At 51.2% G+C, this 13,216-nt stretch overlaps 1 protein-coding gene across 2 annotated transcripts; it reads left to right on the top strand.

Moving 5' to 3' along the window:
• Window positions 1-7,737: 7,737 nt before the first annotated feature.
• On the top strand, window positions 7,738-12,213 carry ZNF48 (zinc finger protein 48). 2 transcript variants are annotated; one of them, XM_036099797.2, is made up of 3 exons: window positions 7,738-7,838; window positions 8,378-8,471; window positions 9,602-12,213. In XM_036099797.2, the coding sequence occupies exons 2-3, from the start codon at window positions 8,393-8,395 to the stop codon at window positions 11,401-11,403; spliced, it is 1,881 nt and encodes a 626-aa protein (XP_035955690.1). In that variant the 5' UTR covers window positions 7,738-7,838; window positions 8,378-8,392; the 3' UTR covers window positions 11,404-12,213. The 2 variants fall into 2 exon arrangements, with proteins under 2 accessions (XP_035955690.1, XP_035955689.1); XM_036099796.2 differs by lacking the exon at window positions 7,738-7,838 and adding an exon at window positions 8,029-8,210.
• The last annotated feature ends 1,003 nt before the right edge of the window (window positions 12,214-13,216 follow it).

The following is a 13,216-nucleotide window of genomic DNA, read 5'->3' as shown; positions in this document are numbered from 1 at the left end:
CCTTTTTTTTTTTTAAGATTTTATTTATTCATTTGGGGGAGAGAGAGAGAGAGAGAGAGAGCATTCGGCACATGAGTAGGGGAGGAGGGGGAAAACGGGGAGGGAGGAAAGGAGAGGGACAGAGGGAGAGAGAGGAGCAGACTCCCAGCTGAGCAGGGAGCTCACCTTGGGGCTCGATCCCAGGACCCTAAGATCATGACCTGAGCTAAAGGCAGACACTTAACCACTGAGCCACCCAGGCGCCCCCATGCAATTGATTCTTGAAAGGACTTCAAGTCTTTGGACATCACTGCCAGAGAGACCTTCCTTTAGAATCCTGGTCAAGGCAGTCCCCTGCTCTAGCCCCTTCAGGGGCTTCCCAGTAACTTCAGAATTAAGTCTGAGCTCTGGCCTGGCAGCCAGAGCCTTCCACATCTGACCTCATCACCCATCCCTCGCTCCTCCTTGGAGAATGCCCACATCCTTCACTCTGCCCACATTGAGCTTTTTATTTTTTTTAAGATTTTACTGATTTATTTATTTATTTATTCGACAGAGAGAGACACAGCGAGAGAGGGAACACAGCAGGGGGAGTGGGAGAGGGAGAAGCAGGCTTCCTGCCGAGCAGGGAGCCCGACGCAGGACTCGATCCCAGGACCCTGGGACCATGACCTGAGCCGAAGGCAGATGCCCAACGACTGAGCCACCCAGGCACCCCCACGTTGAGCTTTTCCTTCTGCTCTTCCAGATCCTCCGAGGGTTTGATTCAAAGATCTCTTCTTCCTCCTCTAGGAAATCTTGCCCAACTACCCCAGGCACAGTCATTTTCCCTCCTCCAAACTCTCTAACCCCTTCCACAGACCTCTCCCCAATGCTTGCATTTATTTATCTGGCTATCTTCTCCACCGGCTGAGCTTTCTGACGTCAGGGACCACGTCCTCTTCATTCCTATATCTTCAGTGTCTTGCCAAGCCTGCCGCAAAGCAGGTGCCAATAAATAATACACTAGATGAATGCGTGCATGGAGTAATGAGTGAATGAAGTTGGTCAGGGCCCAAGGCTAGCAGAACATGTAAAAGGAGCCTTGCTCTGGAGGCAGAAAGCTCTGCAAACCTCAGTTCTCCCACTTACTATGGGACCTTGGGCGAGTCATTGGACCTCTCTAAACTCCATTTTCCTCATGGTAAAATGAAATACACACATTTCCACTTGGTTATCAGGACTCGAGTAGTTTCAGATGACATGAGCTTTGGAGTCAAATCAGCTGTATGCCAAACCCTGACTTTGGCCTTTATGACCTGAGTCACCTCTCCAGGCCTCTAAAGCTAGTCTTCCTACTATGGCCTATAAGGCCCTGCTGGATCTGGATTGCACCTACTGCTCCACCTCATTTTCGTTCTCCACTGCTTATGGTTCTATTTATTATTTCCCTGTTAGCCCCTGTTGCGGACTCAACTGTGTCTCCCCCCACCCCCCCCCACCCCCCCCCCGCCGCCAAATTCATGTGCTGGAGCTCTAACCCTCAATGTGACTATATTTGGAAATAGGGCCTTTAAGAAGGTAATTGAGGTTAAATGAAGTCATAAGGGTGGAACCCTGATCCAATAGGTCTGGTGTTCTTATAAGAAGAGACACCCATGATCTCAGCCCAGGCACAGAGGAAAGGCCACGTGACCACGTGAGGCCACAGTGAGAAGGTAGCTGTCTGCGACCCAAGGAGACCAGAAACCAGCCCTGCTGGCACCTTGAGCTTGGACTTCCAGTCTCCAGAACTATGAGAAAATCAATGTCTGTTGTTTAAGACTCCCAGCCTGTGGTATTTTGTTACGGCAGCCGGAGCCGACTGATTCAGCATCGTGGCTCACGCCTACCCCTCATCCTAAGGCAACCACCCTAATGTGCTCCGTGTGTAGTTTTCTGGTTTGTATACATTTTGAAAAATGTGTAGTATACACTGCATGTTTACACAAAGGGTTATATATATATATGAATACATATTTGTTAACTTTTTCATTCAGCACTATCTTTTTAAAACTTTTTTAAAGCTTTTTTTTTTTTTTAAGTAATCTGTACATCCAATGTGGGGCTCGAACCCATGACCCCGAGAGATCAAGATTGCATGCTGTTCTGATTGAGCCAGCCAGGCACCCCCTTCTGTACGATTTTTTAAGATCCATCCATGTTGCCGTGTGTCTATCTTATTCTTACTCAAACTCATTTCTATAACTGTCCCCTTCGTGTAACCTTGGCCATGAAGTCCAGGACCTCTCTGGGCCTTACTTTCCTTATCTTTCAAATGGGATTGGAGAGGTGCCTGGGTGGCTCAGTCGGTGAAGCGTCTGCCTTCAGCTCAGGTCATGATCCCACGGTCCTGGGATCGAGTCCAACATTGGGCTCCCTACTCGGCAGGAAGCCTGCTTCTCCCTCTCCCACTCCCCCTGCTTGTGTTCCCACTCTCGCTGTGTCTCTCTCTGTCAAATAAATAAATAAATAAAATCTTTATAAAAAAATGGGATTCGAATCTCCTGCCGCATTAAACTCAGAAGTTGTGCAAGAATCAGAGGATTATAGAGACATCGTGATTAAGAGATGTATGATCTTGCTGTGTGATCTTGGGTATCTTACTTTTACTTCTCTGTGACTTCGTTTCTTTATCTGTTAAACGTTAAATTAATAATTCTACCTCTTAGGGTGACAGTGGTCTAATTATATGGTCTAATACACATAAAGCTCTTAGTTCAGTATCCAGCGTACGAGACGAGCTCCCACAGAATGCTAGTATTGCTGACATTACTTGAGCGGAGGACTGTGTCAGTACTACCGTCTCAAATCTAGTGACTGCTCCTTGCTGAGGATCCAGACAGTGGATCGGTTGGGGATTCGGCCATCTGGGGAGACAGAGACAGCCACTAGCAAGTGTGCCAAAGAACACTGGTGCTAAAAATGTTGCGCAACAAGGATATAAACAGAGGACTTCGAGAAGCCAAGGGAAAGGATAATTATACCCCTCCTCACTCCACCGCAGCCTTTCCTCCTGCATTTCTTATCAAGCTGAACAGGCCTAATGTCTTAATTAAAACTCTGAGCTCCTCCCCCTTTGCGCTGCACAAGTGCATTTGACTCTTGACCAACACTGGTTTAAACTGTGTGTGGGGGGCACTTACATGCAGATTTTTTTTCAACAAATACAGTATTATAAAGGTATTTTCTCTTATGATTTTCTTTTTAAAATTTTTATTTATTTTTTAAGAGATCTCACTTATTATTTGAGAGAGAGAGAGCAGGAGAGCATGAGCCGGGGGAGGGGCAGAGGGAAAGAGAAGCAGACTCCCCATTGAGCAGGGAGTCCAATGGGGGGCTTGATTCCAGGACCCCAGGATCATGATCTGAGCCGAAGGCAGACGCTTAACCCACCCACCCTGGTGCCCCCCCCCTTTTTAAGATTTATTTATTTGAGACAGAGAGAGAGAGTGTGCATGAGGTAGGGGGAGAGGCAGAGGGAGAGGGACAGCCAACTCCCCACTGATGGAGGAGTGCAACTTGGGACTCCATCCCAGGACAAGATCATGACCTGAGCCAAAGTCAGATGCTTAACTGGCTGAGCCACCCAGGCACACCTCTCTTATGATTTTCTTAACATTTTCTTTTCTCCAGCTTACTTTGTTGTAAGAACACAGTATATAATACATGTAACATACAAAATACGGGTTAATCAATGGTTTATGTTGTCGTTGACGCTTCTGTCTAGTAGTTAAGTTTCTGGGGAGTTAAAAGTTATACATGGATTTCCAACTGCAACGAGCATTGGAACCCCTAACCCCTGCATTGTTCAAGGGTCAACTGTATATCCAACTGGTTTCCAAGATCTTCCTGTCAGAAAAATTGGTCCCCCTCTCTCTACACCCTCTATCCTCTTGCACCTGTCCTGGGTTCAAATAATCATGTCTTCCCTGAGCTATTTGATAGCCTTTAGGGAAATAACATGTATATTCATTTATTTCTTATAAAATCAACATATTCCCACAGAAAAAAAATAGAAAATACAATGGATTAGAAATATATAATATCTAATATCTAATATCACTACTATGTTATAACCCCATTTTGATTTTTATCCTTCTAGATTTTCTCCCATCCCTATTAATATGAATAAACATATTTACAAAACTAGGATCATACTATAACTTTGTTTGGAATCCTATTTTTGTCACTTCATATGTTCTATACATCTTTCTATAATACACGCGTATATTATAATTTTTTAACATATGTTCATTTTTATGAGAATGCCGTTTAACACTTTGATGAGTGCTTTTTCTTAAAGTTTTATTTTAATTCCAGTTAACATAGTTATATTAGTTTCAGGTGTACAGTATGATTCAACAATTCTGTACATTGCCTGGAGTGCAACACACGTGCACTCCTTAATCCCCATCACCTATTTAGTCCTCCCCCCCTCCCCCAGCTCTGATAACCATCAGTTTGTTCTAATTAAGAGCCTGTCTCTTGGCTTAGTCTCTTTTTTCCCCCTTTGCTTGTTTTGTTTCTTAAATTCCATATGAGTGAAATCACGTGGTATTTGTCCTTCTCTGACTTATTTCCCTTAGCATTATACTCTAGCTCCATCCATGTGGTTGCAAAGGGCAAGATTTCATTTTTTTATAGCTGAATAATATTCCATTGTATATACATACCACATTTTCTTTATCCATTCATTTATCAATGGACACTTGGGCTGCTTCCATAATTTAGCTATTGTAGATTATGCTGCTATGAACATCGGGGTGCATGTATCCCTTTGAACTAATGTTTTTGTATTCTTTGGGTAAATACCCAGTAGTGCAATTGCTGGATTATAGGGTAGTTCTATTTTTAACCTTTGAGGAAACTCCATACTGTTTTCCACAGTGGCGGCACCAGTTTGCATTCCCACCAACAGTGCACAAGGATTCCCTCTTCTCTACATCCTTGTCAACACCTGTTGCTTGTATAGTTGATTTTAGCCATTCTGACAGGTGTGAGGTGAAATCTCATTGTAGTTTTGATTTGCATTTCCCTGATGATCAGTGATTTGAGCATCTTTACATGTACCTGTTGGCCATCTGTATTATCATTGTTATAGATGCTTAGTACTTAGATTGATTCCCGTTTTTCTCAGCGATAAACAGTGCTGAGCTGGGATGGACATGTGTGTGGTGCCATCATCATGTACTTGTCCAGCCATTTCCTTAGGCCTTTCTAGAAGGGGAATTACTGAGTCAAAGGAAGTCACATATTTAAGGCATTTGTGCATACTAACAAACTGCCCTACAGAAAAGTCTCTTGGCTTGTAGAGATGACATGAATTATTAGTGACACAATATTCCATTTACCTGCTTATTACTCCAACAAATTATGTCCAGTCATTCATGCGATAAGGTTTGGGGCCTGTTCAGAGAAAGGAAGATCCTACCTTGAGATTCCTATGGGGCAGTTTATAGTAGATAGCTGTTTCCCCGTTTAATCATCTGGATTAGTTCTTTTTCATCTTGCCATCAAACCTGCATATCTACCTACGGCCCCACCAGGCATCCCTGGAGGGGCTTCTTTATCTTTTTTTTTTTTTTTTAAAGATTTTTTTTTTATTTATTTATTTGAGAGAGAGAGAATGAGAGACAGAGAGCATGAGAGGTAGGAGGGTCAGAGGGAGAAGCAGACTCCCTGCCGAGCAGGGAGCCCGATGCGGGACTCGATCCCGGGACTCCAGGATCATGACCTGAGCCGAAGGCAGTTGCTTAACCAACTGAGCCACCCAGGCGCCCGGGGCTTCTTTATCTTTAGACCCAAATTCAGATTCAGACCTAGTGACTCCAGGCTTTCTCTTCCCAAAGTTAAAGGTAGCTCTGTGAGTGAGTATGGCGTGAGGGCTGGCCACCTTTCAGGGGAAGATTCCTCCAAGAGGGGTTACCTCTTTGCCATTTGGTACCCTCTTACCTCTGTTTTCCAGCACAAGTGCCTGGCACATGGTGGGCCCCCAGGAAACGAATAAACGTACCATTCTATCTTCAGCTTCCACTGCTTTCCTATTATGCGAACTCATGACACATTAAAACACAACTATTCTGTTTTCCTCTTGGAGGATAGGTCTTAACCATCTTTGGATCTCAAACTTCTAGCACATAGTAGGTTTTCAGTTAGTGTGTGGGCAGCTGTTCATTTCATTCCCTCTGCCTGGAGTTCTTCATTCAGCCCCCACTTCAGCCCTCTCTGGACTTTGCAGAAATCTTAGCTGTTCTGAAAGGATTCGCTCAAAAAAGCCACTTTCTTTCTTGGTTGCTCCAGCCAGAAGAGTAAAAGCTGATATTTTGGGCTAAGCACTTTACACATATAACACATGAATTCTCAACCATTCAAATTAGCTATTATCATCCCCATTACAGTTTAGGAAACAGAAGTAATTTCCCCAGGGTCAAATAATAGTAAATGACAAGGCCAGGAATCAGACTGCAGGAATGGCCTTAAAGACAGAGTCCACAGCCACTAAACTGGACAGGTCTCTCTCTCTGCACTACACTCCTATCATATTTTGTTCATCAGGTTGGTAGGGAATCTGTCTCATCACCTGCACATCTCCATTTTCTACTGGACCAAGAGCTCCCTGAGTTCCTTTGTTACTTTCAGGGCCTAGACAGTGTCTAGATATTGGTTGGTGATCCCTAAGTATGTGCTGATTGATTTGTGGCCCTGGTTTCGGTCAGTGACTAACATCCATGCACACCAGGCGCCCAGAACCGTGCAGACTCATTCCCACAGCTTGGACTTCTTCCTGCTCTCCCACACTATCTTGTACTGGTACATGGAACTCTCCCACGCCTTCACAATTTTTTCATGTTTGTGCGCTTGCCCCTGTAAACTGGTAGCATCCAAGGACAAATCTTACATGTGTTTCATCTCTTTATCTCAAACTCTTGGCTTAGCATTAAGGTGCTAATTAAATGTGAATTAATATACAAACCTCAGTCACCCCTCCCTACCATCAGATCATCAAGGGACACTTCCAGGCACTCCCCTGTTCCCCAAAGGCAAGCTTGCTCGGAGTACAGATACGTGGGAACACAGACCCAGGTTCCCCCCGGGTTTGGCCTTTGTAGGTCTGTCGACCTGTCCCCTAGTCTCCCCATGGGCTCTTTCTTTGTGTCTCTCTTTGTCTCTGCCTGTTTCACTGTCTTTTGTTCCTCTGCCTCTGGGCCTGCTTCTCTCCAGATTCCCTTCCTTTTCTTACAGCTCCTCCGACTGTGCTTCAGTGACTTCGTATCTCTCTCTTATGTTTCTACATCTCTTTGTCTCTGGTGGCCAATCTCCTGCTCCTGTATTTTCGGGCCGCCGCAGTCTCTCGGTCTCTTTCTCTGCCTCTGTGTCCCCTCTGACTCGGGGCTCTTAGGTTACGACTTTGTGAGTCTCTGGCTCCGGGTCTCCGCTCCGCGCCCCGGGCCTGATTTCAACTGGCCACCTCTCCCCATCATTTCTCTGGAGTCGGCCTCTATCCTCTAGCTGCAGCTCGGGCCTCGGTCTCCCCCAGCCCAGCCCCCCTCCCCACCCCACCCCCGGCCCTAGGCCTCTCGGACCGGCCCCGCTTTGTTTCCTGTGTCTCGGCGCCCCGCCCCCGCCCCGTCTGGGGTCTCCGCCGCCCTCCGCCGCCCTTTGTTTGCCTTGGTCTCTCCCCCACCCTTTTCCCTGGGTCAGTCTTCGGATCTCTCTTTGTCTCTCCGGGCCGGGGAGGCTGGCGCAGTCGGCCAGCCCCGGAGGTCGGCGCGGGCGGCCCGACACAGCGATAATTAGGAAGAGTCTTCGGCCCTCATCACCCGGCTCCAGCCCAGGAGGTACACGGTTAATACCACCGAGTTCGGGCAACTGTCCTCGGCTTAGAGTAGCCCTGTCCGCGGCACGCGGCCTCCCGCCGGCCACCGAGCTCCGGAGGACGCGGGCGGCCCCCACAGGCGTGCAGCTCCTCCCGGGTCCTAGAGCGGCTCGGTGAGGCCCAGCGCTTCCGCTTCCCGTCCCCGCCCCCCGGCGGCCGCCCCCGGGACGCCTGGGTCCGAGCCCCCTCCCCATTTGGCGCGGAGCCCGCATCCCGGGGCCGCCGGCGGCTCGGGCAGCGGAGCCCCGCCGAGGAGCTCGCGAGGGCGCCGGGGTGACATAGCCGGAGGCGGCCAGGAGGAGAAGGGGGCGCTGCGGGCCGGAAGGAGCAGCAGGTGCAGGGGCGGCCGGTGGCGCGGGCGGGGGTCACCGGGAGCCGCGCCCCGCACCTCGGACCCGGCCGCTGCCCGGTGCCCGCGCTGGCCGGCAGAGGGCAGCGGCAGGGCGCCGCGGGCTGCACATGGCTGTGTGACCGTGGGATTGTGTCTGTCCCCTTGCTCAGGGCGGCGTGCGGGCGATGGAGCGCGCGGTGGAGCCCTGGGGCCCGGATCTCCAGGGCGCAGAGGAGAGGGAGCAGCTGAGAGGCGCCCGCACAGGTGAGGGCCGGGACGGTGCGCCGCCAGGGGCAGGTAAAGGCCGGGTGGGGACTCCGGTGCTGGGCTCTGTCTGGCCGAGACCCAGAAAAATCGGACATGAACTGTGCTTCCAGGGGGAGGGGGAGGGGAGCAAAAACCGAGGTTAAGGAGCCAACGTTTCTGAGCACCTACTCTGCGTCAGGACGTGAGGGGCTTCATCTCAAGGACTCTCCTGGCTCCTCGACAGTCATTACCAGCCTCACTGCCTCTGCCCTACTTCAGGCCTCCTTTTATCTCATCCTGACAATTGCAACAGCCTCCCCACATCCCTTTTCTCATCAGTGATGCACTCAGCAGCCACATTGATCCAAGTCCGGATTTAATCCTGTTTCCCTTCTCAAAAACCTTCCCTAGCTCCCTTCTGCCTACTAATCAAAAGCCTAGTGTTCGATCTAGGCCTTACATGCTTAATCGAGTCCCAACATCCCTTTCCAGCTTTATCTTCCATTCCTCTCCGTGGTTTACTCTTTTCCTTTGCTGTGAAAGCTTGGCCCTATCTCCTTATTTCCTTGCTCTCTTGTGACAGCGGTTATTCTGAGCCCACAATTATATTATTTGTGCTTGATCTTCTCTCTCCTACCAACCCTACGCATTTTGAGGGACAGGTGGGCGTCTGGGTCCTCTTAGGTACACGCAAGATGATTGAAGTAATAAATTACAGAATGGGCTATAGAAATAGCAAATACTAGGTTTTCAAATAGAGACAGTATAATGTGGTTAACACAGGCTTGGGAATCAGACAGACCTGAGTTAGAAACATGGCTTTGCTACTTTCTAACCTTGAGTAAGTGACTTAAATTCTCTGAGTCTTCATGTCTATAAAATGGGAGTAGTAATAGTATTATTTCATAGCATTGTTTGCAAGGATTCAGTGATGCCTAGTTCAGTGACTGGCATATATTAAGGGCATGTTATAAGGAAGTTACCATTGTTAATGAGAGGCAGCAATAAGAAGTGTTTCAGAAGTTCAGAGGAGAGGGAGAGCATCCTTGTGACCGCAGATTGTCAAGGAAGCCTTCCTGGGGAAGTTGTTATCAAAGATAGGGGCTGAGCCGAAGGGCAGGGTCTACTACTCCCTTTTCTTTCCCCAGGTATAGGGAGTGAGAATGTGGAGATTTCTCAGCCGGATGAGTTTGAACATACCCCACAGGAGGATGACTTGGGGTTCAAGGAAGAGGAAGATTTGGCCCCAGGTCATGAAGTAGGAAATGCCTCTCTCAAACCTGAAGGCATCCAGACCTGGGATGACTTGTGGGTCCAGAGAGAGGGACCAGGAAAACCTCAGGCTCGGGACAGAGGTCCCCGGCTCCTGGGAGAGCCACGTTGGGGCCAGGCTAGTGATCGGGCTGCCGTGTGTGGTGAGTGTGGCAAGAGTTTTCGGCAGATGTCAGATCTGGTGAAGCACCAGCGGACCCATACAGGGGAGAAACCCTACAAGTGTGGGGTCTGCGGCAAGGGCTTTGGGGATAGCTCTGCCCGTATAAAACACCAGCGAACTCATAGTGGTGAAAAGCCCTACAGAGCCCGACCACCAGCCCAAGGCCCCCCAAAGATTTCTCGGTCCAGGATCCCAGCTGGTGAACGCCCCACTATCTGCGGCGAATGTGGCAAGAGCTTCCGGCAGAGTTCTGACCTGGTGAAACACCAGCGGACACACACGGGTGAGAAGCCCTACAAGTGTGGCATCTGTGGCAAGGGCTTTGGTGACAGTTCTGCTCGCATAAAGCACCAGCGGACACACCGGGGGGAGCAGCCTCCCCGGCCCGTGGTGCCCAGGCGGCAGCCTTCTCGAGCAGCCACGGCAGCCACACAGGGACCTAAGGCCCAGGACAAGCCATATATCTGCACCGACTGTGGCAAAAGATTTGTGCTCAGCTGCAGCCTTCTGAGCCACCAGCGCAGTCACTTGGGGCCCAAGCCTTTTGGCTGTGATGTGTGTGGAAAGGAGTTTGCCCGGGGCTCAGACCTGGTGAAGCACCTGCGGGTGCACACAGGAGAGAAGCCCTACCTCTGCCCCGAGTGTGGCAAGGGCTTCGCCGACAGCTCTGCCCGGGTCAAACACCTCCGCACCCACAGTGGGGAGCGGCCTCACGCCTGTCCAGAATGTGACCGCACCTTCAGCCTCAGCTCCACCCTCCTCCGCCACCGCCTCACTCACATGGAGCCCCAGGACTTCAGCTTCCCAGGCTACCCCTTGGCCCCCCTGATCCCCAGCCCACCCCCCAGCTCAAGTCCACCCCCACCTCCTCTTGGCACGAGCCCCCCGCTGACACCTCGAAGCCCTTCACACTCGGGTGATGGGCCTTTTGGCCTGCCTGGCTTGGAGCCAGAGCCCGGGGGCCCACAGGCTGGGGAGCCACCCCCACCATTGGCAGGTGACAAGCCCCACAAGTGCCCTGAGTGTGGCAAGGGCTTCCGCCGAAGCTCGGACCTGGTGAAACACCATCGTGTGCACACAGGGGAAAAACCCTACCTCTGCCCTGAATGCGGCAAGGGTTTTGCTGACAGCTCGGCCCGAGTCAAGCACCTCCGCACCCACCGAGGTGAACGGGCTCGGCCACCACCACCATCCACTCTCCTGAGGCCACATAACCCCCCTGGCCCGGCACCCACAGCCCCCCGACCCCGAGTCCGAGCCCAGCCCTCTGGACCCAGCCAGCCCCATGTGTGTGGCTTCTGTGGGAAGGAATTCCCCCGGAGCTCAGATCTGGTCAAACACAGGCGAACACACACTGGGGAGAAGCCATATAAGTGTGCAGAGTGTGGCAAAGGTTTTGGTGACAGTTCTGCCCGCATCAAGCACCAGCGTGGGCACTTGGTCCTGAGGCCCTTTGGGACAGGGGATGGTCGGGCAAGGCCCCTCAAGGAGGAGCCACCAACAGGACTGGAATGATGGGGTCCAGGGAAGATGGAAGCCCAGGAGACCAAAGGGAGGGTATCTGCTGCTTAAGCAGAGAATAAAGGGCCGGGGAGGTGGTGGGAGGGAGAAGGAGGGGAAGAAATGGGAGAAAGGAGTGAATAGATAGAAATAGAGATTGGAGACAATGACCTTGAAGCTCAGGAAACTGTCCTGGCTGGGCTCAGTCAGGACCTTGACAGTATGGTCTATACCCCCAGCTTCTAGAGCACTGCCTTGTATTCTGAATAGCGTAGGCGCTCAGTACTTATTGAATGAATAAACTGGCCTTAGCCTGAGGGCCCTTAAAAAACTCTAAATTCTGCTGCCTCTTAATCTAAGAATTGATCCCACCCAACCTTGCCCCTAGGAGACCAGCACCCTGGCCAGCACCAAACAGGGTTTGTTTGACCTTATGAGCCACAACAGTGAGACTTCAGGAGTTTTGGGTGGTAGAGAGGCAGGGGCATCTTGGAACCTTCTGATGGGAAGAGTATTGCTGTGTGGATTGCAGTATCCAGGCTCAGGCCACTGGACATGGTCTTAGCCAGGAAGGGCGCTGTTGGACAGCCCAGACCTATCTGCCCTGGAGAACCCCAACCCGCCCTGACACCTGGACACTGGCAGAATAGACCAGAGACAGCAGAAGGGACAAACAGTCGATGCCAAGCCCAGGTCCTGGTGGACGTCAGCAGACAAACTGGCTGGGAGAAGGGCAGGACTGGAGTGAGGAGAGGCCAGGGAAGCTCCAAGGCAGGACAGCCACATCTCCGTGTATCTCCTCGCCAATAAACTTTCTTGTCTGAAGCTCGGACTCCGCTTGTGTATGTGTGCGGGGACCGGGGGGATGGGGGGAAGGTGTCAAAGCCTCACCACAGGTGAAGCCACGCGCAAACTTGTGAGGGTCCCTTGCCCTCTTCGAGCCCGTCAGATGAAGGTGGAACAGTCAGCCGCTTTCCAGCTGTGACATCTGGTTGGAAAAACGGCCACCAGGTCTGTCAGCTGATGCCCTAGACCTGAGTTCTGGCTGCCCACAGGCGCCACCTACGCCACAACGTCGAGCGCGACCCCTAAAAGGACAAACACGCGGCGCCACGGGGGTGGGGGTGGGGCGTAGGTCGGGGAGCGCCGTTGCCATGGCGACAGGTGGGGGAGAAAGGTGGCCGGCTGTCTAGTAAGGCGCGGAGGTCCCCGACACTGAGGCTCTGCCTACTGGGAAACCCCGCCTCCCTGAGACCCTTTTTTATTTGTCGAGAAACAGGTCATTTGACTGCACAGTCCAAAGGGAGGGCAAAGGGGACGCCTCTATCCCCTGGAAAAAGCAACCATATTTTCCCAGCGACCCATGCGTCAGTAGGAGCAAGACTCCAATTCCTAGCTTTTTCCGAGGAGGGCGCCAGTAGGGAGGAAGGGAAGGAGGAACTGACCTGATTGGCCAGGGACAAAAAAGACGAGGGCAGTTCACCCATCTAAGAAATGAAGTACAAGGCCGCTTTGCAACTTCGCCGGTTGGGCGTCTCTGCTAGTCTCGGTGGGGGAATGGTCCCTGGACAGAGGCTCTCGCGAGATCTTAACCATCGGCCGGGCTTCCCTAGAAACCAATGAAAGCTGGCTTCGGCGCCCTTCCTCCCTATGTTCCCACCTCTGCCAAGTTGTAGTACACGTTCGAAATGTTGCGTTCAGGCCCGGGGTTCTTGGCGGCTTCGGTCCTTAGGTGCACACACGCCCATAGGCCTGAATGGAGGCCTTTGGGGGCTTTTGGAAGACCGCCCCTGCTGGTTTCCGTGTTTCCCCTCCTTACCAGCCGGCC

The sequence above is a fragment of the Halichoerus grypus genome, chromosome 6 (assembly GCF_964656455.1).
Source record: "Halichoerus grypus chromosome 6, mHalGry1.hap1.1, whole genome shotgun sequence".
Taxonomy (NCBI): Eukaryota; Metazoa; Chordata; class Mammalia; order Carnivora; family Phocidae; genus Halichoerus; species Halichoerus grypus.
This window is presented reverse-complemented; position numbering and strand designations above follow the sequence as displayed.